The sequence below is a fragment of the Salvelinus sp. IW2-2015 genome, linkage group LG6.2, assembly GCF_002910315.2.
Source record: "Salvelinus sp. IW2-2015 linkage group LG6.2, ASM291031v2, whole genome shotgun sequence".
NCBI lineage: Eukaryota > Metazoa > Chordata > Actinopteri > Salmoniformes > Salmonidae > Salvelinus > Salvelinus sp. IW2-2015.
Window position 1 is genome coordinate 16,192,245 of NC_036846.1, and position 25,875 is coordinate 16,218,119.

General features: G+C 42.9%; 1 protein-coding gene across 1 annotated transcript in view; it reads right to left on the reverse strand.

Annotated features, from left to right (window-relative positions):
• The window catches only part of diaph2 (diaphanous-related formin 2), a 717,635-nt gene that overhangs the window by 469,164 nt on the left and 222,596 nt on the right, over nt 1-25,875 (reverse strand). The window contains 6 exon segments of the mRNA XM_023990279.2: nt 1,194-1,514; nt 5,867-5,935; nt 12,565-12,669; nt 13,560-13,624; nt 14,680-14,798; nt 20,891-21,007. Of these exon segments, the coding sequence (XP_023846047.1) occupies nt 1,194-1,514; nt 5,867-5,935; nt 12,565-12,669; nt 13,560-13,624; nt 14,680-14,798; nt 20,891-21,007 (796 nt within the window).

Below are 25,875 nucleotides of genomic sequence, written 5' to 3' on the forward strand. Positions count from 1 at the left end.
TTTTAAATGTCCTGCATTGCAGGAAGGTTCTACTACAACAGGGTGATCAAATTAAGACCAGTCTTCTTCGTTGAAGGAGTACAACCTCACAGGTTGTCCCTGCCTGCTTTTCAATCAGTCAAAAGATAAGGCCTTCTCCTATATGCATCAAGCTATTAATAAATATGTGTTCATATGTAGCTACAGCAAACTAGTAGTTACGGATGGCTCTGGTCCTAACAGAGAAGACGGATGACTCTGGTCCTAACAGAGAAGACGGATGACTCTGGTCCTAACAGAGAAGACGGATGACTCTGGGTCCTAACCAGACGAAAGGAACGGATGCTCTTGGGTTCCTAACAGAGAAGACGGATGACTCTGGTCCTAACAGAGAAGACGGATGACTCTGGTCCTAACAGAGAAGACAGCTGACTCTGGTCCCACTTAATCCACACAACAGACTCAGGTGGCTCTGAAGGCCTTTGAGTGCCATCTAGCCATTTAATTTGCATCTCCCAACCGAAGTGCATGCGGAGGCAAGGTTAATGCAGACGTACATTGTCATTGCCATGCCGGGAAGGAGACGGATGTGCAAAGTTGCACACTCATGAATGCAAACACACTCATTTTCTTACAGTGAAAAGAAGATACATGAGAAAAACATTATAATAAATACATTTCAATGAACTTTGTCTCTTATTAGACGTGCAACCTTGCTATATGACGTGCCTCCATTTACACAATTACCGATAATGCGATTCAGCTTGATTTCAACAGGGTTTCACAGTGCGAGCGAGAGACAACCATTTCCTTTTGGCTGTTGTCAATAATTGAAGATTAAATAGCAAGGTCACACATAAGCATATGCAAAACACCACTAAATGAATGCCGCTTGCAACTCCCAGAATCCCTCGGGCGATAGATAAATTAACTGGGAGTAGAATAAAGCCCATATGAAGAGAATGGCCCCAGTTGAAATCGTATTTAAATGATGGAATATTACACAACACATTGTCTGTATTCAATTACGCTAAGAGTGTGTGTGAATGCAAGTACACTCGAGCAGCGAAAATTTGTTTATGTGTGGATTTCTAGTGCAGAGTGCAGAGTAGCGTGCTCTGTGGATGAACGCTTGCCTGAATAGACCGACGGTAGTGTTGAATAGGGTGCACTCTCTGGGTTAGTACCTACAGCTCCATCTGTCGCTACTGTACCTTGGACCAGTTGACCCTCTTCATGACGACCTCAGGCTTGTAGGTCTTCTTGGCCTCCAGTCCATAAGGCAGCTTGATGACAGGTATGGCCATCATAGGAGGCGGAGGGATACCTGGAGCCCCGGGGAAGGGGGGGGGGGGGGGGGGTCCACAACCGGGGGGGGGGGGTGGGGGGGGTGGCCCTACGCCTGGAGGTGGCGGGGGTGGAGGCGGAGGGAGCATGCTGGCCATGCCAGGAGGCGGCGGAGGAGGGGGTGCCAATCCCCCCGGTAGGGCTAGAGGTGGGACTCCTGTCCCGGCCGCCGCAGGTCCGGCTGCAATCTGCAAAGATGGGAGATCAATGTTAATGATGGTACACATTCCCCTGTCATCCCAGCACTCATGTTATCCCCGTCTGCCCTGCATATCATGTCATCCTTGTCAATCGTAGGCTGGGGACCTGGAGGCCAGAGCTTAACCACCATTACACCAGTCTGGCTAATGGACCTGGGTGATGTCTCTGTTAGGGACTGAAGACGGTCATTACACCAGTCTGGCTAATGGACCTGGGTGATGTCTCTGTTAGGGACTGAAGACGGTCATTACACAGTTCTGGCTAATGGACCTGGGTGATGTCTCTGTTAGGACTGAAGACGGTCATTACACTAGTCTGGCTAAGGGACCTGGGTGATGTCTCTTCAGGGACTGAAGACGGTCATTACACAGTTCCTTTGCTGGTAAGCTTAGAGTCATCCATCATACCCTATCAGCAGCACTGAGACAAAACTCAGAGGAGTCATTATATCAGTACCCTATTCAGCCAGCCAGAGGCAAACACTCAGAGGAGTCATTATATCAGTACCCTATCAGCCAGCCTGAGGCAACACTCAGAGAAGGTCATTATATCAGTACCCTATCAGCCAGCCAGAGCAACACTCAGAGAGTCATTATATCAGTACCCTATCAGCCAGCCAGCGGCCAACACTCAGAGGAGTCATTATATCAGTACCCTATCAGCCACCAGGCAAACACTCAGAGGAGTCATTATATCATACCTATCAGCACCAGAGGCAAACACCAGGAGTCATTATATCAGTACCCTATCAGCCAGCCAGAGGCAAACACTCAGAGAGTCATATATCAGTCCCTATCAGCCAGCCAGAGGCAAACACTCAGAGGAGTCATTATATCAGTACCCTATCAGCCAGCCAGAGGCAAACACTCAGAGAAGTCATTATATCAGTACCCTATCAGCCAGCCAGAGGCAACACTCAGAAGTCATTATATCAGTACCCTATCAGCCAGCCAGGCCAAACACTCAGAGGAGTCATTATATCAGTACCTATCAGCCAGCCAGAGGCCAACACTCAGAGGAGTCATTATATCAGTACCCTATCAGCCAGCCAGAGGCCAACACTCAGAGGAGTCATTATATCAGTACCCTATCAGCCAGCCAGAGGCAAACACTCAGAGGAGTCATTATATCATTACCCTATCAGTCAGCCAGAGGCCAACACTCAGGGAGTCATTATATCAGTACCCTATCAGCCAGCCAGAGGCAAACACTCAGAGGAGTCATTATATCAGTACCCTATCAGCCAGCCAGAGGCCAACACTCAGAGGAGTCATTATATCAGTACCCTATCAGCCAGCCAGATGCCAACACTCAGGAGTCCTAACCAGCTCCGCCTCACACTGGGGAAAGTGGGTCGCTCAGTTCCCTAAGACAGTCTACCAGACACATTAAATATGTAGTTACATAAACAAGAACCTAATAGGCAGCAGAACAATATTGCAGGAAGGTATGTCACCTTTCCCATTAGAAGTACTCTGGAGAGATCTCTGACATGCTGAGTATATGTGTGGCTATATGTGTCTGAATGAAGCACTGTGTACGTGCAATCGCTGTTGAGTTCAGAGTGTGCGTGTATACACCTTTATATACACCATTCAGAATCCTATAAAACACCCTTCAGAGGTCACCCTTAAAGGGTATATAAACATATGTAGGGCATTATGCCTTTTTATGTCATGCATATTAAGGCTTTATGAATTATTTATGAATGCTACATATCAACACTATGTAAAGTGTTCCACAAAGAAGAAAAAGAAAGTCCATATTTTTGGAGACTTCTGTGATTCTGAAGTCATTCTGAATATGAATTAAAGTAGAGAACATTTGTATTGTCTATTTATGGAAAAATGATTCCCCCTCTTCTTATACATATGATGTGTTTCATTTAATCAGACTCCAATATAGACAAGCCTGAATTGTTGGTGCTGATTACCATGACAATTGCTTCTGCAGTTGGCTAATAGATGAAGCGTATGAGATGAATAGAGCCACCTGAACCTGAATTGGTAATGAGGAAACTAATGGCATGCTAATGCTATGCCAACACTATCTATTGCAGGAGGGTTTGGTGGGTAGATAATGTATTGTATCAAATCCTCACATACCAGTACATTCATTCCCTATTGACGTGTGTGTGCACAGTGCATGTTCAGCCGACACATAACCATTGGGGAGAAGCCAGGGGATTGTCTGGCCACTGTTAGACATCTAGATAAGCAATGTTGAAGTGGACAAGATGGAGCTCACAAAGGAAGGCTATTAGGCAGTAGACGGGCAAAATGAAACCCATTACCGATAAGACACAGACCAGCCAGTCCCTTGACAAGTCTGCCCTATCATACAGCTCTACAGCACAAACAGGTATTTATAATCATTGATAAAGGCGGGGGAGACAGGCGGGGGGGGCGCTGTTTAGAGACAAAACATATGCAAATGGGGCAATTAGACCGCCCATGGCAAAGATAGGATTTGACCTGGTTTGATTAGAAGATGACAACGGTCTTTCTTTCCAATATGCCCAGCAACATTTCCACCACATTGACCAAAAACAAGTTTTTCATTTCCCGAAAACCAATTTCACTCCCCCCACTCATTAGATTATGTGGGTAATGTGCGTCCGGTCAAATTTTTGAAGGTATTACAGAGTGCTTGATTACACAATGCCAGCCGTGGAATGTCTATCAGGTAGAACATTTAAAACGTGGTGAGGAGCGTTTGAAGCAGGCCGCCTCCAAAACCCCTCGACGGGAGCGCTCCCGTTCCAATGATTATACGTCTGTCAATCTCCGAACCCGTCGTGGCCCATTTTCTCTTTTAAGATTAATATGAGAGAATGGAAGCAAATTAGCTGCTAAATTAGAGTGCTGTCTTTTCCACATTCAGGGGCCCTCTGAGCCTGTTATAGCTCATGCTGCTCCTGCTCTCTTGTTTTCRCTCCCTCTCTCTCTCGTCCCGCCGTGCTGCAGACCCGCCAGCCTCGTCTATGGAAGGCTAATCAACCCTGCGTTCGACAGCGCCCTGGAGGGTTCTACCTTCTCCCACAGGTAAATCACTGGAGTACCTTTTCTTTCCTACATCCTCCAATCATAGCAGCAAGCATCTTCAAGCACCTTCTCCCAATAGCAACATAGTTGTTTTGGTTTCTCTGGTTCAAACATACATTTTAAAAGGCTGTTTACAGACCAATGGTGCTGTGTTTTGGCCGGGTCTTGGCAGCTCCAGCTCCACTGACCACAGTTAGCTGGGAGCAAGAGAGAGGTGAGCCTCCTAATGGCTTCTTGGCAGCTAGCCCTCTTGCTAGGCCATCCTCATCTGGAGCGCTGATTAGCGTAGGAGTATGGAGTGATTTGAAATCTAACCCATTCATTGAGGGGTCCACAGCTTCTAGACCTCGACGGGGGGAAGGTCAGACGGGTGGGTAATTAACTTGGACTATTACGCAATTAAACCTTCCCCCAATCTCGGCTCTAATGCGCAAAGCAGAGATTCAGTCATAGGGTGTTTATTGGGGAGAATTACATCACAACAGTCGAACACGTCCACGTTTGATTATCTTCTATGGAACAGTTCATTTGAGATTATTTTACTTAACTAGGCAAGTCAGTTAAGAACAAATTCTTATTTTCAATGACGGCCTAGGAACAGTGGTTTAACGGCCTTGTTCAGGCGCAGAACGACAGATTTTTACCTTGTCAGCTCGGGGATTCGATCTTGCAACCTTTCAGTTACTAGTCCAACGCTCTAACCACTAGGCTACCCTGCCACCCCAGATGTTTCTGTCTTAGACCGCTGCACCACTCGGAAGCCACTCTAAGGCACTGCATCTCAGTGCTAGAGGCATCACTACAGACCTGGTTCGATTCCAGGCTGTATCACAACCGGCCGTGATTGGGAGTCCCATAGGGCAGCGCACAATTGGCCCAGCGTCGTCTGGGTTAGGCCGTCATTGTAAATAAGAATGTTCTTAAGTGACTTGCCTAGTTAAATAAAGGTGAAATAAAAAATGTATAAAAATCTCACAGATTATTACTCATTGTTTGTTTAGTATGATGCAAGGAAATCAAACTTCATTGCATTCTCCAATTACAGACCAAGAGTGTGGCACTATTAACAGATTATGAGGAATTATGAGGAATATAATGTAGATCACTGAACAATTATTGAAAAGCAATCATATGCAAAGATCAGAGCAATCGTCATTCTTGTAATGCGTTGATTGAGTTTGGGGCATTCATGAGTTAATTCAAGATTAGGTTTCTCAATGTGCAGTCAATACCAGTCAACCATGCCAGAAGAATGAAAGGGAAGGGAGGGGCACGGATGCAAAGGTATCACCCACCTGCACCTGGCACTCAGCTTCACTGATGACTTTCTGAGCCTCTTTGAGCTTGTTTGCCTCGCTAGCTAACTGTACAGACGGACACACAAACACACAACAGACACCCAGACATACACACATATACAGAGAGCAACAGAGAGGCACACAAAGAGGGTGGTTAGCTAGACAGACAAGAGAAACACCAGTACTTTTGTTAACAGAGAACACAGGCCAACACCAGGCACAGACAGGTGAAGCAGAGGAGTAAGTGACAGAGAAATTCCCAGTTAAAACATGGTTATGATGAAATTAATATAGATAAATTAGTACTACCTGTCACATAGAATACCAAGATCACATTTATTTCATATCCTCAAACAAGCAAAGTCATTTTCAGCATTTAAAAGTGCATTTTGTATGAGATGGAAAATAACCTAATTTAGTAATCTACAGAGCCGAGATGAAACCATCAATACGTTCACACAGTGGAAGACATTTATTTTTGTATCCTCAAAACCCATTCAATGGTCCCCTTTGGAACGCTACGTTCTAATATGTTCTAGCAAATCGCATTCCCTACTTTCCCCTCTCAGATATATACGACAGGCATTGATTTTATCCCAAAGATGTTGTTGTCGCTTTGATATTTCACTCTATATGACCTCGTCACATTCTAACGTCTTAATAACAGCCGTTGCATAGATGGGTACAAACTCAACTGCGTAGTGAAACATATTTATATGGAGTCGTTCCTACAGAACAGCCTTACTGTGGACTGAGGAGTATTAAATATTGAACATGTGTAATGGAAAAGGAGATGGAAGCTTTCCTAAAGGAGAACGAATAAGGACTTCCATTTCACCAAAGTTTAGAACGTGGTTGTAAAGTGCAATCTTAAGCTGAATGGGGAACATTTTATTTTACACTCCATCCTTAACTATGGACTATGGAGAGTTCAAGGCCTCTATTTTAAAAACTGTAACCACAGGATAAGTGGATGGCATGGAACTTTAACCCCTCAGGCATATCTTAGACTCAAAGATGTGATTGATGGAACTCAAGTACATTACACAAGTACAATACACTCATGTATTAAACCTAAGGTATTGAAGGTATTGACATAAACAAATGTTTTAAGGTTAATAGCAGCCAGAGAAACATGCATGTCATACACTTGCTACATTTGACGGTGAATTACTTGACAACCACTGCGAACACATGACAGTGGTGATTGTATCGAGAGGCCTGTTGCATTCATTACAAGCTCAATCCAGTCTGGGAATGAGAGAGGTCTGCAGGTAGACTGGCAGAGCCAGATAGAAGAGAGTGATCCGCTATACCTTCCAACCTCATTCCTGGCCATGCTGGTTCAGCTACATGACCTCCAGGTTGTTCAAGCCCATTAATGGCATGGCACAGAGTAGGTCCAAGGTATCTACCTCACCTGAAAATTATTCATCTCACCCTCATCCAATTCTACGAACGCCTCCCCTGTTATCTCTGAGCTGAGGTGGGTTCGTAGGGGTTGGCAGGGGTGGGAGGTGGATTAGTTCCATTTGATGTGTTTTCATTGCGTTTTGTCGATGTTTACAGGCAAAACCTGTGCTCGATCGGATCGCGGGGATAATCAAACAGACACATCAAAAGGTGGAAGCTCCCTGAGACAGGCTCTCATTAAATCCGTCGGTTCACAGACAAGGTGAAGTAGCAGGGGCTAGGAGACAGAGAGACGTGTTTTTATTTCCACGAAGAGCTCTGTCGACGAGATGTGAACAGAGATCCCACTTCATTCATATTCAATAAAACGACAGATGCACCACCACAGCAGCTTTGATGAACAATCTGAGTGTAGTGTCTTCGCATGGATTTAGAGGTGCTGCACTCCGGAAGATAATGGCTTAGTACAACACTGTGTTCATCTGTTGCAGTTTCAACCCTTTTAAAACAGGTTGACTAGAAACTTTGTTTTCAAGCGAAGGAACAGGCCTGTACATCATCATCAGGAAGGATACACTTTAGAATTCAAAGAATTGTCTTATTGAAACGGAGTATCTTGTTAGCGCCTACATTTCCATTTATGTGCTCCATTGCAAGACTTCAGCACCGCAACCTAAATATTGCTGTGATTGCAAAATGTGTACCTCCTGATAACGTGTTGCCAGATAAGCAAAATAATCTGTGTCCTGAAGCGGCGTGTCATGAGAGCTATGGCTCATCTCCTACAGTATGCCCGAAGAGATCAAATTGACGACGCATGTCTGTTCTTAGCAAGAGTGTTCCTAGTGAGGAAGATCCTACTCAAAAGGTACCCGTCTTTCTCTGTGCCTCCAGTGTGAAAGCAATAGAAGAAAACCTTTGAAAAATCACCTTATACTACACATACACATTTCATAAAGGCACCAATTTGACCACGAGCGCATTCCTGCCATGCAGTGCGTGACAACATACATGTTTACATCGAACCCCTTTTTAGACCAACACACTCCCTGGATGTTATTTGAAGAACTCGCAGCCATATTCATGGGAGCTCTCGCCAAGCACATTAGATGTTTCCCTGCTGAGGCAGATGTCTGTTGATGTGCAAAGCTCCAGCAGCCTTTGAAGGCGCGTTCAGAGACGGCAGGAAGAGAAGGAGCTGACTCTCGGGGGCTTCACTCCGCTACACTACCTGTTAATGCACCACAAACAGACTAGCTTCAAAAGACCGGGGGCCTGTTAGGGGGAGGGGGAAAAGCCTGGAAACACAGCGCTTAAAAAGGTGCACTCAGGGAAAGCAGGTAAGCAGAGGTGACACTGCCTCATGCAATGGAGAGAGAGAGACAAAGCAGATAGAGAGAGAGAGAGAAGACAAAGCAGATAGAGAGAGAGGGAAGACAAAGCAGATAGAGAGAGAGAGAGAGAGAGAGAGAGAGAGAGAGAGAAGAGAGAGAGAGAAGACAAAGCAGAGAGAGAGCGAGAGAAGACAAAGCAGATAGAGAGAGAAGACAAAGCAGATAGAGAGAGAAGAGAAGACAAAGCAGATAGAGAGAGAGAGAGAGAGAAGACAAAGCAGGAGAGAGAGAAGACAACAGATAGAGAAGAGACAAAGCAGATAGAGAGAGAAGACAAAGCAGATAGAGAGAGAGAGAACAAAGCAGAGAGAGAGCGAGAGAAGACAAAGCAGATAGGAGAGAGAGAGAAGACAAAGCAGATAGAGACGGAGAGAGAGAGACAAAGCAGATAGAGAGAGAAGAAGACAAAGCAGATAGAGAGAGAAGACAAAGCAGATAGAGAGAGAGAGAGAAGACAAAGCAGATAGAGAGCAGAGAGAGAGAAGACAAAGCAGAGAAGAGAGAGAGAGACAAAGCAGATAGAGAGAGAAGACAAAGCAGAAGAAGAGAGAGAGAGAGAAGACAAAGCAGAAAGAGAGAGGAAGACAAAGCATGATAGAGCGGAGAGAAGACAAAGCAAGAGCAGGAGAGAAGACAAAGCAGATAGAGAGAGAGAAAAAAGAGAAAGCAGAGAGAGAGAGAGAGAAGACAAAGCAGAGACAGAGAGAGAGAAGACAAAGCAGAGAGAGAGAGAAGACAAAGCAGAGAGAGAGAGAAGACAAAGCAGAGAGAGAGAAGACAAAGAGAGAAAAAAACAGAAATATAGAGACCAGAGAAAAAGAGAGGATGATAGAGGTGCGGACGGGACCCGGCCACCATGTTGGCCTCATGAATATGTGCATGCAGCGGGCGGGCAATCGTTGGGGCGATGAGTGAATGATGAACGACTTTGGCCGAGAGAGAAGGTAACGAGTGGCGACATGGCACTCAGGCAGATGAAGTGGGGGAGTGAGGACTGCACACAAATTAAGTGCAATCGGGGAAGAAAGAAAAAAAACTTGCCTCTGTCTAGACAGGAAGAGGACCAAGTCTCACACCGTGCGCTAATACTGAGGATAAATGATCACTGAGGCTGCCAGGGACCTTAATGACAGCAACTTGTCTTTGGAAAAAGTCCCGGCGATGCAGTACAGAGCTAAATGTGCAGGTGTGGAAAAGGGATGGGGAGCGCGGACATTTGCAACTGCCACAGAATTTTGTTTGGAGGAAAACAATCTCAGCTACTGGATGCCATACCATCTTTCAACACTGGCTTATATTACATTCAGTAAGCAGGGAAGCAAACTGCCCTTTTGTCCCAAGGCAACACTGAAGTGTTTCAAATTGGGTTAAGGAGGAAATAGCAGTCATTTTCTGTGCTTAGGTTTGAGGGGTTTTGTCTGGGAAAAGATGGGGATGCCAAGGCCAGAGAAGAAATGAAATCCATCTCTGTGATAATACAATTGCATAGAACAGGCTGCCATGGAGCAATTCAACCAATATCAAATCCGACATCTTAAAAAGGAGATGAACCCTTTATTGAATCAAACGCTCCCGTATGGCTGGAAAATACCCACTTACAGCCTGGCATCCGTGATTGGGGTAGAAAGGTTTCAATTTGACCAAATTAGTAAAAGTATTTTTTTTTCTCACAACCAGAGTAGTCCTTTCCTACAGTCAAATGATCAAATCGTCCTTTAGGGAGGAATGTTATGAATAATAAATAAACATAATTGTTTGAAAGCCGAAAATCCGGCGTTTCTCTGTCAAACGGTTTTGTTATATTTCAATCTTCTGAAATGTATATAAAGTGTAATAGTGCAATGCAAACTCAACATTGAATTAATTTCAACTCTATATCTGACATGGTACAGGTGATGTCTTTTTTTAAGCCCATAACATTGTGTGTGAGGTGTATACTTTAGTTTCAAAGTGGATTTGTTTAAGACTACGAAGAAACACTCGTGTAACCCTGATCCAGCTCACTGCAGTAAAAGGTCAACTTGGACCAACATGCTTTGGAGAAACAACTACAGTGGCAAGAAAAAGTATGTGAACCCTTTGGAATTACCTGGATTTCTGCATAAATTGGTCATCAAATTTGATCTGATCATCATCTAAGTCACAGCAATAGACAAACATAGTGTGCTTAAACTAATAACACACAAATTATTGTATTTTGAATACATTTTCTATATTGAATACATCATTTAAACATTCACAGTGTAAGTTGGAAAAAGTATGTGAACACAAGGCTAACATTTCTCCAAAAGCTAATTGGAGTCAGGAGTCAGCTAACCTGGAGTCCAATCAATGAGACGAGATTGGAAATGTTGGTTAGAGCTGCCTTGCCCTACAAAAAACACTCACAAAATTTGAGTTTGTTATTCACAAGAAGCATTGACTGATGTGAACCATGCCTCGAAAAAAAAAAGATCTCAAAAGACCTAAGATTAAGAATTGTTGACTTGCATAAAGCTGGAAAGGGTTACAAAAGTATCTCTAAAAGCCTTGATGTTCATCAGTCCACGGTAGGACAAGTTGTCTATAAATGGAGAAAGTTCAGCACTGTTGCTACTCTCCCTAGGAGAGGCCGTCCTGCAAAGATGACTGCAAAAACACAGCGCAGAATGCTCAATGAGGTTAAGAAGAATCCTAGAGTGTCAGCTAAAGACTTACAGAAATCTCTGGAACATACTAACATCTCTGTTGACGAGTCTACGATACATAAAACACTAAACAAGAATAGTGTTCATGGGAGGACACCACGGAAACAGCCACTGCTGTCCAAAAAAAACATTGCTGCACGTCTGAAGTTTGCAAAAGTGCACCTGGATGTTCCACAGCGCTACTGGCAAAATATTCTGTGCACAGATGAAACTACTGTTGAGTTGTTTGGAAGGAACACACAACACTATGTGTGGAGAAAAAAAGGCACAGCACACCAACAACAAAACCTCATCCCAACTGTAAAGTATGGTGGAGGAAGCATCATGGTTTGGGGCTGCTTTGCTGCCTCAGGGCCTGGACAGCTTTCTATCATCGACGGAAAAATGAATTCCCAAGTTTAACAAGACATTTTGCAGGAGAATGTTAGGCTATCTGTCCGCCAATTGAAACTCAACAGAAGTTGGGTGATGCAACAGGACAATGACCCAAAACACAGAAGTAGTGGCCAGTCAGAGTCAGAGTCCTGATTTCAACTCGATTGAGATGCTGTGGCATGACCACAAGAGAGCAGTTCACACCAGACATCCCAAGAATATTGCTGAACTGAAACAGTTTTGAAAAGTGAAATGGTCCAAAATTCATCCTGACTGTTGTGCAGGTGTGATCCGCAACTACAGAAAACGTTTGGTTGAGGTTATTATTGCCAAAGGAGGGACTTATTAAATCCAAGGGTTCACATACTTTTTCCACCCTGCACTGTGAATGTTTACACGGTGTGTTCAATAAAGACATGAAAACATATAATTGTTTGTGTTTGATCAGTTTAAGCAGACTGTTTTTGTCTATTGTTGTGACCTAGATGAAGATCAGATCAAATTTTATGACCAATTTATGCAGAAATGCAAGTATTTCCAAAGGGTTCACATACATTTTCTTGCCAGTGTAAATATGATGTGATTAATGTTTGCTGCTTGCCCCAATCCTTTTTTTTATGCCTTCCTCAATACTGTTTTGAACATTAAACTAAGCAATGAGGTTGGGTTTCCAGTGGTAGAGACTATGTATTTCGGTAAAACCTGTGGTACAGACTGTGTATGTATTTGTGAACACTGTACAAGACCTCTATGGAGAGCTTGTGGCTTCAGACTGCAGTCTGGAGTAGTGGGTGTGTATGCTCCTCCTGTCTCCTCTGGTCCTTACCTGGGTCTTCAGATTGCAGATCTGCCCTTCCAGCTCTTTGATTTTCTCCTCTTTCTTCTGGGACTCAGCCTGGGCCTCCTGCCGGGCGCTGAACTCTTCATCGAACTGCAACAATTCAACACAACACACACTCCGGTCAGGACCAGGGTGTCTCAAGTGAATGGCCAACTGCAGGGCACGTCAACACACACTGTCTCGCACGCACTTGGCCCCATCTCCCACCTCTATTCATAGGCCTTTTGTGGCCTCTACCCTGTCATCCACTGGCTGTGGTTTGGGTCCGGCTTTCATGTGTTGATGACGGATCAAACCTTTGTGGGAAAGCAACCTGTGTCAGGACAATGTTTTCACTGTCGCCACAGGGGGGACACTGCTCTCATTCCACTCACACCCAGGACGCCTCTGATGTCCCACACACAGAGGCAGGGGTGTGGGGGGACTGTGGGGGCATATGTGGCGTGGTGATACAGTATAAGAATTTGTTCTTAACTGACTTGCCTAGTTAAATAAAGGTAAAAAAAAAAAAAAATGCCTCTCCTGTTTAGTAGTGACGCACAACATTTCCTGAAACGAGTCACATTTTTTTAGTACACCACCAGTAGTGGTACTTCCAGCAGAATCCCCCAGAAGTGTTTTGGTGCATTGTATCGTTTACTCCTTCTGTATACTGCGCACGTGATAAATAAACTTAGATTTGATTTGATATAGTGTGTTTACCAGAGACAGTAATGTGAATAACATGACCTGCACCAAAGTCAGATTAGGCGGTCAGTCACAAATATTAGGCGGTCGGTCACAAATATATAGTGTAAATTGATTGTACTGTCTATCATTACATAGGAAAAATACACTTCATGCACTTTATTCCTCTGTTTGAAGATCAGTGTGGATGCAGAATAAAGTAGGCTACTCCATCCAGTTAGAAAGCAGATAATAGCTGAGGGGAATTGAGTTGAGGGGAATTGAGTTGAGGGGAATGATGCACGATACCTCACCTTTTTGGAGAACCCAGCAGCCTTCAGTTCGCTCTCATCCACTTTGGCTTTATCCACGCACTGATCTGTAAGAAAAAAGAGGGCAGACAGCAGCAACGACAGTAAGAACCCACGAAGTGACTTTGATTCTCTCAATTACACTGTACATTGTTAACATCCTACTTAAGATTCCAGATCAACCCTAAAAGGAATATTACATCAGAGAGACAGAGAGGGAATGAGTGAAGAAAGGGGGGAAAGGCATTTGTCGGCTCATTCTTTTCTTGACATATCCCCCAGGAGATTTGTATTCTGTTCGGCAGGTTTGCCAATGTTTAAAAACCAAGCCCCGAAACATTTGTTTTCAGCTCATTACAGCACAGTGATCTAAAAATGTAAAAAATCACGGATGGGCTTGGAAACTTTTAATGAGACTTTGTCGGCACGATGCCAGAGAACTGTTAGTGACACTAACAGAAGAACAAAAATATAAAAATAAAAATACTTAGTTATTTCATTAATTTGTCTCTACTTGAAGGAAATGAATGACTGCATTTCTAATTTGGGGCAAATAGACCTTGTTTCCTCTAGGATTCAAGAAACTCTGCTGATGAATGTCCTCGGCAGAGTGAAGACGCTGTGAAATCTCCATGTGCTTATGATGAGACATGATGTGCCACAGTCACACCTAACAGGTAATGCATTATTTATTCGTAATTAGACTACCTTTTCCTATACATGTCAAGGGGCTGCAGGTTTTTCTGGGAAGGCTCTCAGGGGGGAAATGGGGACAGATAATAATGAGAAGGATATTGCACCCTTTTTAGCAACACCCACATCCTGCTGTCCGCAGTACAACAGAAAAATATATCCGAGGATGATTTAGACCGATTAGGATACAAAATATGAATAACAACACTAGTATTAAAAAAGGGATACTGATTCAAGCATTATTGTACAGTATGTAGGTTAGGGAGACCTAGGAGGCAAAACTGGTTGAAATTATGTAGCCAAAAACGTTTTCAAATGTGTTAATAATGACATCATTTCAACCAGTTTTGGAGGTGTATAATGGTGTCCTACTGGCTGCAAATTCACCCTTTTAAATGTCAGAGGAAAGACAGCGCTCTGGCAGACCTACCGACGAGGTGGGTGAAGTCTACATCCAGTCTCTCTCTGTATCCGAAGTCTGGGTCCATCCCGCTGCGATGGAGAACCACCTGAGACACACATTCCTCTATCACCTTGTAGTACTGGGGCCTGGGAGAGCAGTGAGCAGAACACAACAGAGTCAGCATGCACATAAAGAACAGGAGAATGACACAAACTTACACAGCCCTAATTCTCCACAAAATTTCCCCTTAGCCAAGCTAGAGGTCACAGAATGACAGATAAAATCAAATATATATATATTTTTTTTAAATCGGAATTAAATTTGATCACATACTTTTATGCCGATCGTGAAATCGCTAAGATTAATTTCGGTGACGTGGAACTCAGAGCGGCATGACTCGCGGCTATTCAAGGTGACAAACGGGGAGCGCAGCCGGCCGTCACTAATTTGCAATCATCTTTGTCAATTAAGGGTGCCCATAAACCTGAAATGCAAATCTAATCAGTGTAATATGTGTAATTAAAAGCACAATGGCATAGAGAACATGTTGCGTGTTTTGGGAGGGTGACAGAACGATGGGGTGGCGGACGGCGTCTGAGTCGGCCGGGGACTCCTGTTCGCGCCACCCAAGTTGTCGGGTGACCTTTCCCCAGTTATATGATCAACTTTAATTGCAAGTGACATTTAGCAAATACAATGTCAACTTAAGCTGAGCCCCGTAGCGACAAATAATGATGTTCCAAGCACGACCTTGAATGGTGCCAGCAGAAATACAATTTTCCCACCAGAAATACCCCCCACTTGAGCACATGGAGGCTGAATTTTTATGATGAGGACTGTTTCTGAGGAACTGTCGCTCGGCTCAAATCCACACTAGAGGTACAGTTATCATTTGCTCCTGGTCAATGCTAGTTAAATCCCGGATTAACAGAATCAATGTGACTCTTTATAGGTTACGAGGAGTTATTGCCACTCATATCAAATTTACAGTACTTATGATGTCTATGCCAACATATTTGATTAGGATTACTTCCTCAGGGCAGTATGGTACAGCATGGAAAGGAATGATTAGTGTGACACCAAAAAATATGTGAATGCAGTGTATAAGAAAAACATATACTCTCCCAAGTCTCAAAAGTTTCACAAATCACTTAATTTGACAACTACCTGGAGTTTGTTTAATTAAAGTGGCGCTGAGTGACAGACAGTAATTCAAGTGGTGCTGAGTGACAGACAGTAATTCAAGTGGTGCTGAGTGACAGACAGTAATTCAAGTGGTGCTGAGTGACAGACAGTAATTCAAGTGGTGCTGAGTGACAGACAGTAATTCAAGTGGTGCTGAGTGACAGACAGTAATTCAAGTGGTGCTAACTGACAGCTGATAGAAATGCTGTATGTTTAACAAAAAATACAATCCATGCATATATGATGATGACTACCGTAAACTATATGGGGAGGTTTCCCGGGAATAGGTTAAACCTACTACAATCCTGAACAACAACAAAAAAAACGCCATCAATGGAGAACCGGAACTAAAAACAGCTCCAATATATGGCTTATAGAGAATCATTTTGTACTGTGACTATGAGAGAAGCCTCTAAAACACACTGTGGGTTAGGAGTGTAGGCACAGTTGCCAACCGGTCCTCATGTACACTACCAGTCAAAAGTTTTAGAACACCTACTTATTCAAGGGTTTATCTTTATTTTTACTGTTTTCTACATTGTAGAATAATAGTGAAGACCTCAAAACTATAAAATAACACACATAGAATATGTAGTAACCAAAAAAGTGTTCAACAAATCAACATTTCTTTTATATTTGATATTCTTCAAGTAGCCACCATTTGGCTTGATGACAGCTTCACCTGGAATGCTATTCCAACAGTCTTGAAGGAGGTGCTTTTTCTTCACTCTGTGGTCCAACTCATCCCAAACCATCTCAATTTGGTTGAGGTCGGGGGATTGGGGAGGCCAGGTCATCTGATACAGCACTCCATCACTTTCCTTCTTGGTCAAACAGCCCTTACACAGCCTGGAGGTGTGTTTTAGGTCACTGTCCTGTTGAAAAACAAATGATAATCCCACTAAGCCCAAACCAGATGGGTGGCATATCGCTGCAGAATGCTGTGGAAGCCATGCTGGTTAAGTGTGCCTTGTATTCTAAATAAATCACTGACAGCGTCACCAGCAAAGTACCCTCACACCATAACATCTCCTCCTCCATGCTTTACGGTGGGAAACACAAATGCGGACATCATCCGTTCACCCACACCAAGTCTCACAAAGACACGGCGGTTGGACCCAAAAATCTCCAATTTGGACTTCAGACCAAAGGACAAATTTCCACCGGTCTAATGTCCATTGCTCATATTTCTTGGCCCAAGCAAGTCTCTTCTTCTTATTGGTGTCCTTTAGTAGTGGTTTCTTTGCAGCAATTTTACCATGAAGGTCTCCTCTGAACAGTTGATGTTGAGATGTGTCTGTTACTTGAACTCTGTGAAGAATTTATTTGGGCTGCGATTTCTGAGGCTGGTAACTCTAATGAACTTATCCTCTGTAGCAGAGGTAACTCTGGGTCTTCCATTCCTGTGGCGGTCCTCATGAGAGCCAGTTTCATCATAGCGCTTGATGGTTTTTGCGACTGCACTTGAAGAAACTTTCAAAGTCCTTGAAATTTTCCATATTGACTGACCGTATTGATGTCTTAAAGTAATGATGGACTGTCATTTCTCTTTGCTTATTTGAGCTGTTCTTGCTATAATATGGACTTGGTCTTTTATCAAAAGGGCTATCTTCTGTATACCCCCTCCTTGTCACAACACAACTGATTGGCTGAAATGCATTAAGGAAAAAAATTCCACAAATACATTTAAGAAGACACATCCATTAATTGAAATGCATTAAGAAGTAAAGAAATTCCACAAATTAACATTTAATTCAAATGCATTCCAAGTGAATACCTCATGAAGCTGGTTGAGAGAATGCCAAGGATATGCAAAGCTGTCATCAAGGCAAAGGGAGGCTATTTGAAGAATCTCAAATATAAAATATATTTTGATTTGTTTAACACTTTTTTGGTTACTACATGACTCCATGTGTGTTATTTCATAGTTTTGATGTCTTCACTATTATTCTACAACGTAGAAAACAGTAAAAATAAAGAAAAACCCTTGAATGAATAGGTGTTCTAAAACTTTTGACCGGTAGTGTACACATGTGTTTTCTGAGGGAGGACTATATTAGGCAGATTTGCTGTGCTCTAATTTCCTGCTGGCCTCTGTGGTCAGGCGCAATGCTGCTTGCTGATACTCAGGGTGCATGGCAGGGAGGCTCAGAAGTCTCCGATGCAGATAAGGAAATCAAAGCTTTTTTCAAAGTCCTGCTCTCTCTTTACTGCCTTTGGAAAGGGGCGCAGGGGATAAGAGCATTGTGGCTCAAATAGATTCATAGCTTTGAGCAGAGGTCTCATCGTCAACCAAATAGGCTGGATTTGTTGGGATGCATATCATTTCAGAGAGATCACTTCAATATACAAAAGATGTTGAGAGTTCTGAACATGCATGGAAATACTACACGTACGAGTGCATATTGACAAAATATGTAAATTATTGGATTTCTGCTTATACTATAATGTACATCTTATATGTGGGGCTTTATTTGTGATGACAAGGAGTACATCAGGGTTCCCTCTAAAATGTGGACAGGTCTTATCATATTGTAGAAGAAAAAGAAACGCACACCTATTCAGGCGAGGTGCTGGCTAGCGGAGTAGAAAACTTAAAAATAAAGGAGCCGCACACTCTAGGAGCTCAGATGCAAAAATATTTAATTTACCAACGTTTCGACAGGCAAGCTGTCTTCATCAGGGTACAATCACAGACACTGCGGGATGACTCGTTTATATATAGTGTCAAGACACACAGGTGTCTGTAATCATGGCCAAAAGTGGCCTAATATCATTGGTTAATTTCTCAAATATTAAAATGGCATAGAAAGAGCAGCATACAATAGATACAAATGGATAGCATACGATCATAGACTCACTTAAGATATCATATTATCATATTGTAAACAGATATAAGAAGTAAAACTGTTTTTGTAAGCATGAAATGGCAGATGTCTTGTTCCTATGGCTGGATTCACCCACTCGTCATGAGATCGAGCGAGTGCACGTCGCCCCTGTGTGGCTTAGCACTGTGGCAACCCGGTTTAGTACTGTCGCCGATGTAGACCACATTATTATCTCAATAAGTCACCCTATTTTCCCAGCATCCCCCGCTCCTCTGCCACTACCACCAAGAAAACTGAGAAAGGGAAGGGAAGGAGTGAGCGAGTGACCCAGAACTGTCAGGCCCCACCAGAGCCTGGGCAAGGCTGGGCTCCAGAAGCCAACATATGTCCCCAGCACCATCCTTCACTCCTTCACTCTGGCACCTTTCCCCTCCAAATGACATTGGGATTCTAGCAGCAGCACAAACTCCCCTCGCAGTCTCTCGTCCAGCCCTGCTCCACATAACCAGTGTAATCCCCATATCGCTCCGCTCCAAAAGAGGATATCCGCTCTATATTTAGCAGGGGTTTGATGTGCTCCCATTCATCAAGCATGGCACTCTCAGATTAATTATCGAAAATAAAACAAGTCCCCCCCTTCACCAATTGGTGATGGTTTCGAGAGGTGCTCCTCCCTCCAAATTGAACACACACATCTGCCCCGTGTTTGAAACAGGGTACAAGGCTGTCCTGTTGAAACAGGGTACATGGCTGTCCTGTTGAAACAGGGTACATGGCTGTCCTGTTGAAACAGGGTACATGGCTGTCCTGTTGAAAATTTATAACATTGGAAACCAAAGTCCACATTCTGCTGGAATATTGGCATAGGCATGTTATGCGTCCCTTCGATCAGGAAGCCATGGACAAGTTTCGCTCCATCACCTGATTTGGCCTGACAGCGAGCGCGAGTGGCCCACTTCCTCCCCCCCTGGATCCCAATAGAGATACGGTCATCAAAGCGCAAAATGATCTTAAGGTCTCCCTTTAATCTAAAATTAAAGACCTACCATTTCCCAACCAGCCAATTTAATCTGAAACATAAAAAGATATGCTGGTTCAAAGTGGCCGAAAAGGGATATATTGATGATGAATTGAGGCCTGAGCTGGATATAGAACCTTGCGTCAGACAGACCGAACGCACCTCGCAAAGCCCGGTGATGTATGTGGAATTATGTCTTCCTCATGGAGTAGGGGAGGAGGGAGAGCTGTGGGAAATGTATTTTTAAAAGCATATCTTTAATAAGCACATCCATTTTTAATTAGCATTTGTAGTGATCCTTTTTTACTGTCGGTGGTGGAGAGCATTGGCGTCAGTAGTGGGGGGAAAGAGACAGAGAGGAGTGCTGAGGTGCTATGCTGCACAAGCTACTTAATGTGTTTTCTATTTCTCACTTTCTCCAACAAGATGAGGAATGCATTATTCATACCAGCCGAGTGAGCAGCAACTTGTCTATGGTAAATTCCTCTTGTCTTCTCTCTATTTTTTGTTAAATATTTTATTTCTGCGAAAAGTCTGACACAGCAGCAAATTGATCACTGTCATTGCCATCAGAGGAGCCGCCACTGTCTCCCTCTTTTTTCCTGTGATTGACACATTTACACTGCCAAGGAGGAATCCAGAGCCGGGCCGCCATTTGAATAATTACTTAATCGTTCTAAAGTACAGAATATTAGATCTGCTCTGATACGGCCCTGGCACTTTGATCACATTCATACAGAGAGAGAGAGAGAGAGAGAGAGAGAGAGAGAGAGAGAGAGAGAGAGAGAGAGAGAGAGAAGCCCTGAGAGGAGAAAATGGACATGTGAATCTTTCATGTTGAATGCTTACATGCTTTCCCCTGGGAGATGGAGATGGCAAGGTTTTGAGAAAAGCACTTGCTATAGGAAGTAATGTAGTTTTACAAGGGTTGTGGCACACTTATCTACAGGGGTAGATCTATGTGGTGTCAAGGAGTGGACGTTCTTGAGGTTTCTGCGTTGATAACGCAGCATTAGCGCTACACAGCAAAGTGTATCCCTTATAGGGGCTACATACTACTGAAAAAAAACTAAAAGAGGGAATAGACTAGAGACTGTTTAATGTCAACATTTCAGCCTTATGCTTTTCTCAAGACCAGTCTTGTGGAAATGCAGTCTTCCTGTGAAAGCAGTGAGAAGGGATGTGGCTGTTTGTGGGCAGAACTCACCTGATGTAGTAGTCGTTCCTGATGAGCAGGAGGTGCTGTAGGATGGACAGGAAGTAGGTCTCCGACCCGGTGTCTTTCACCATGTTGGACAGGAGATGGTACACCTCACCCATATCAGTGAGAAGGGGGTTAAGATATATAATGTCATGGCAGTGTAGCAAATTGAGAGAAAACAGCTTGCAATAGTAGTAGGCTACTATGACAGACCATTTAAAAGGAGAAGGCAAAACATTTACAATTCATGTGCCTTCTCTAACCAAGTCCTCTATTACCTTTAACCACTTCTCCTCATATATGATAGGACGAACTGTTCCCAAGTGGAAAAGCACATTCACACATATACACATTGTACCCCTCTCATTTAGCCACATGCATAACACATTTCACATTTCCTTATTCGGTCAGTGGCGTACTAACACAGCTAAGCTTTACCTATTGCTGTTTCGGTATTAAACGGACATGGGAATGAAGGAGTGCTTAAACCTGTGATTATATAAATCTAATAATATAGTGACAGTGACAGTGCATTCTAAAATCCATCAAAATAATTTTGAAAGATCCTCAAATCACAGTGTTTGTTTTCCCATCTCGAACTAGTACTCAGACAAGTGTCATTGTGCACAAGCAAACACTGCGACGATTCCTCACATCTGTTTTCCCTCTCGGGAGCGGCAGAAGAGTAAACAGCTAACTTTAGGAGGGGATTTGGCAATAAAGAACAGTCCCTGTGTTCCACCTATCACTCTGCGCCTTTCAAGGAGGAGGAAATTAATCACATGAAAACTCCATTGGGTTTGGATATTTAGGGAGAATCATGAAAAGGGGATCAGTCACTATGGAAAATATTGCCTCAGATTGTGCCTTGTCCGTCGAAGAGAAAATACGTGTTATTAAACTTGCTAAAGGTACTGATTATGCGTCTCCCCAAGGAGTGCGAGCGATGGCTTGTGATGTCTAAAATAGTTGTTGAATCAGATAAGAAATCACTGTCTATGGTGTATTATTCATTTCATTATGTCCGTTTCTCTGAGTTGGATTGCTGGCTATTTGTTTCAGATCAAGAACTGTCAGAGGCTGCGAAATGGAGCGCTTGGCACAACATCTCACAGTTGATTTGTATGGAATTGAAACCATAGGGAGAAATGTTCAAATCAAGGAAAAAGTGATTTCTCTTGAGATGTGCATGTGTTTAAACTTAATATTCAAGTGGGATTTCAGAATAATATCACGATCACTTTACAGTGTATTGTTTTTCATCTGTGTTTACGAGGAATATGGAATTTTAATCTATAGCGAGATTACATTTGATCTTATTTGAACTAACAACAAACCCAGTCCCAAAACTGTAAAGAATTTAGAGAAATAAATAGCTTGAGGGGGCTTAAACAAAACAGTTTGCTTGAGAAAGGATCCTCCCGTGGATATTCATGTTTGAAAAGCATGTAAAAAAATGAATAAAAATAACTCAGAAATAGTCTTATTTTCAATCTGTGCACACATGCGGAAAACAAGGGGAATAGAGTGAGGGGGAATAGTGCAGTGTTAAGCTGGGAAGGATGAAAAATTGATTGCCGTCATAATATGAAGTGTACGTTTTAACAATGTCTGCTGAAATATTTACCTGCTGACTGCAGGGTGATACACTGTCTGGGCTAAAACACTTTCACAGTCAGAGGCTCTGTATTCATTCACATTTGTCTGTGGTCAGCCAGCAGTAAACAAATATATCTGATTTGTGTTCTTGTTTAGTCCAGAGGGCTTAAAAGGAGGGACCAAGGGCCTGGCTTCCTCAGATAAGGGGAGAGGACATGGTCGGACGAGCTTCATTTCGGAGTTTTTAGCCACATAAAAGAACATGTCAAAGTTGTGCGGCCCCATCAAAGTTGTTTAAAGCAAATTATATCCGCTACAATGGAAAAACTGTTAAGTTCATCGTCTCAAAAGGCTGTTGAATGACAATCGAGCATTGATCACCTCTGAAAAGTTACTTAAGCGTGAGTGAACATCACTTGACAACCAGTGCAAAGACTTGACACACCCAAAATGACAGAACACTGCTCCATACTCTCCAACTGTTCCCACTATTTCATACACCACATGATCCATCCACCACCATCAGTGCAAATCAATCCATTTTAATGCCGTCTGACATTTTCCTATTAACTTCAGCCACGTCTGTAACCAAAATAGTTCTCCCATATCAAATTCGGCGAGCGCAGGGGATGGGAATACAGGCTTCTCTGAAGTATCGCTTCCCCCTCCTGTATGAGCCTGGAAGAAGCCGATGAGAATTACCAAACCGGTGAGATGCAATTATAGGCTTGCCACACTGCTATCTGAGGGGGGACGTTAGTAGAGTAGAAGCCCGGACTGGGAAAGGGTACAAGCAGCTACATCTATCAGTAAGAAAGAGTACAAGCAGCTACATCCATCAGTAAGAAAGGGTCCCAGCAGCTACATCTCTCAGTAAGAAAGAGTACAAGCAGTTACATTTATCAGTAAGAAGTGGTTCAAGCAGCTGCATCTATCAGTAAGAAAGAGTGCAAGCAACTACATATATCAGTAAGAAACGGTTCAAGCAGATACATCTATCAGTAAGAAAGGGTTCAAGCAGATACATCTATCAGTAAGAAAGGGTTCAAGCAGATACATCTATCAGTAAGAAACGGTTCAAGCAGATACATCTATCAGTAAGAAAGGGTTCAAGCAGATACATCTATCAGTAAGAAAGGGTCCTAGCAGCTACATCTATCAGTAAGAAACGGTTCAAGCAGATACATCTATCAGTAAGTAATGATTCAAGCAGCTACATCTATCAGTAAGAAATGGTTCAAGCAGCTACATCTATCAGTAAGAAAGGGTTCAAGCAGCTACATATATCAGTAGGAAAGGGTCCAATCAGCTACATCTACATCTATCAGTAAGAAAGGGTGTGAGCAGCTACATCTACATCTATCAGTAAGAAAGGGTTCAAGCAAATACATCTATCAGTAAGAAAGGGTCCAAGAATATACATCAACAGTATCAGTAAAGGGGTCCAATCAGCAACATATATCAGTAAGAAAGGGTCCCTGAAAACTACATCTATCAGTTATAAGGGTTCAAGAAGCTACATCTATCAGTAAGAAAGTGTCCCAGTAGTTACATCTATCGGTAAGAAAGGGTTCAAGCAGCTACATCTATCAGTAAGAAAGGGTTCAAGCAGCTACATACATCAGTAAGAAAGGGTTCAAGCAGCTACATCTATCACTAAAGAGGGTCCAAGCAGCTACATATATCAGTAAGAAACAGTTCAAGCACATACATCTATCAGTAAGAAAGGGTTCAAGCAGCTCATCTATCAGTAAGAAAGGGTCCTAGCAGCTACATCTATCAGTAAGAAAGGGTTCAAGCAGATACATCTATCAGTAAGAAAGGTCCCAGTAGTTACATCTATCGGTAAGAAAGGGTTCAAGCAGCTACATCTATCAGTAAGAAAGGGTCCTAGCAGCTACATACATCAGTAATAACGGTTCAAGCAGATACATCTATCAGTAAGAAAGGGTTCAGCAGCTACATCTATCAGTAAGAAAGGGTTCAAGCAGCTACATATATCAGTAAGAAACGGTTCAAGCACATACATCTATCATAAGAAAGGGTTCAAGCAGCAACATCTATCAGTAAGAAAGGGTCCTAGCAGCTACATCTATCAGTAAGAAAGGGTTCAAGCAGATACATCTATCAGTAAGAAAGGGTCCAAGAATATACCATACAGTATCAGTAAAGGGGTCCAATACGCAACTATATCAGTAAGAAAGGGTCCCCGCAATACATCTATCAGTAATAAGGGTTCAAGCAGCTACATCTATCAATAAGAAAGGGTCCCAGTAGTTACATCTATCGGTAAGAAAGGGTTCAAGCAGCTACATCTATCAGTAAGAAAGGGTCCAAGCAGCTACATCTATCAGTAAGAAATGGTTCAAGCAGCTACATATATCAGTAGGAAAGGGTCCCAGCAGCTACATCTATCAGTAAGAAAGGGTGTGAGCAGCTACATCTACCAGTAAGAAAGGGTTCAATAGCTACACTACCAGTAAGAAAGGGTTCAAGCAGATACATCTATCAGTAAGAAAGGGTCAAGAATATACATCAACAGTAATCAGTAAAGGGGTCCAATCAGCAACATATATCAGTAAGAAAGGGTCCCCGCAACTACATCTATCAGTAATAAAGGGTTCAAGCAGCTACATCTAACAGTAAGAAAGGTTGCAAGCGGCTATGTCTAAAGTATCAGTAAGAAAGAGTCCTAGCAGCTACATCTATCAGTAAGAAACGGTTCAAGCAGCTACATCTATCAGTTCAAAAGGGTACAAGCAGCTAAATCTATCAGTAAGAAAGGGTCCAAGCAGCTACATCTATCAGTAAGAAAGGGTCCCAGCAGTTACATCAGTAAAACATGTTTCAAGCAGCTACATCTATCAGTAAGTAATGATTCAAGCAGCTACATCTACCAGTAAGAAACAGTTCAAGCAGCTACATCCATCAGTAAGAAACGGTCCCAGTAGTTACATCTATCAGTAAGAAACTGTTCAAGTAGTTACATCTATCAGTAAGAAACGGTTCAAGCAGCTAAATCTATCAGTATGAAACGGTTTAAGCAGCTACATCTATCAGTAAGAGACGGTTTAAGCAGCTACATCTATCAGTAAGAAACGGTCCCAGTATTTACATCTATCGGTAAGAAAGGGTTCAAGCAGCTACATCTATCAGTAAGAAATGGTTCAAGCAACTACATCCATCAGTAAGAAGTGGTTCAAGCAGCTACATCTATCAGTAAAAGTGGTTCAAGCAGCTACATCTATCAGTAAGAATTGGTTCAAGCAGCTACATCTATCAGTAAGAAACAGTTCAAGCAGCGACATCCATCAGTAAGAAAGGGTCCAAGCAGATACATCTACATCTATCAGTAAGAAAGAGTACCAGAAGTTACAACTATCAGTATGAAA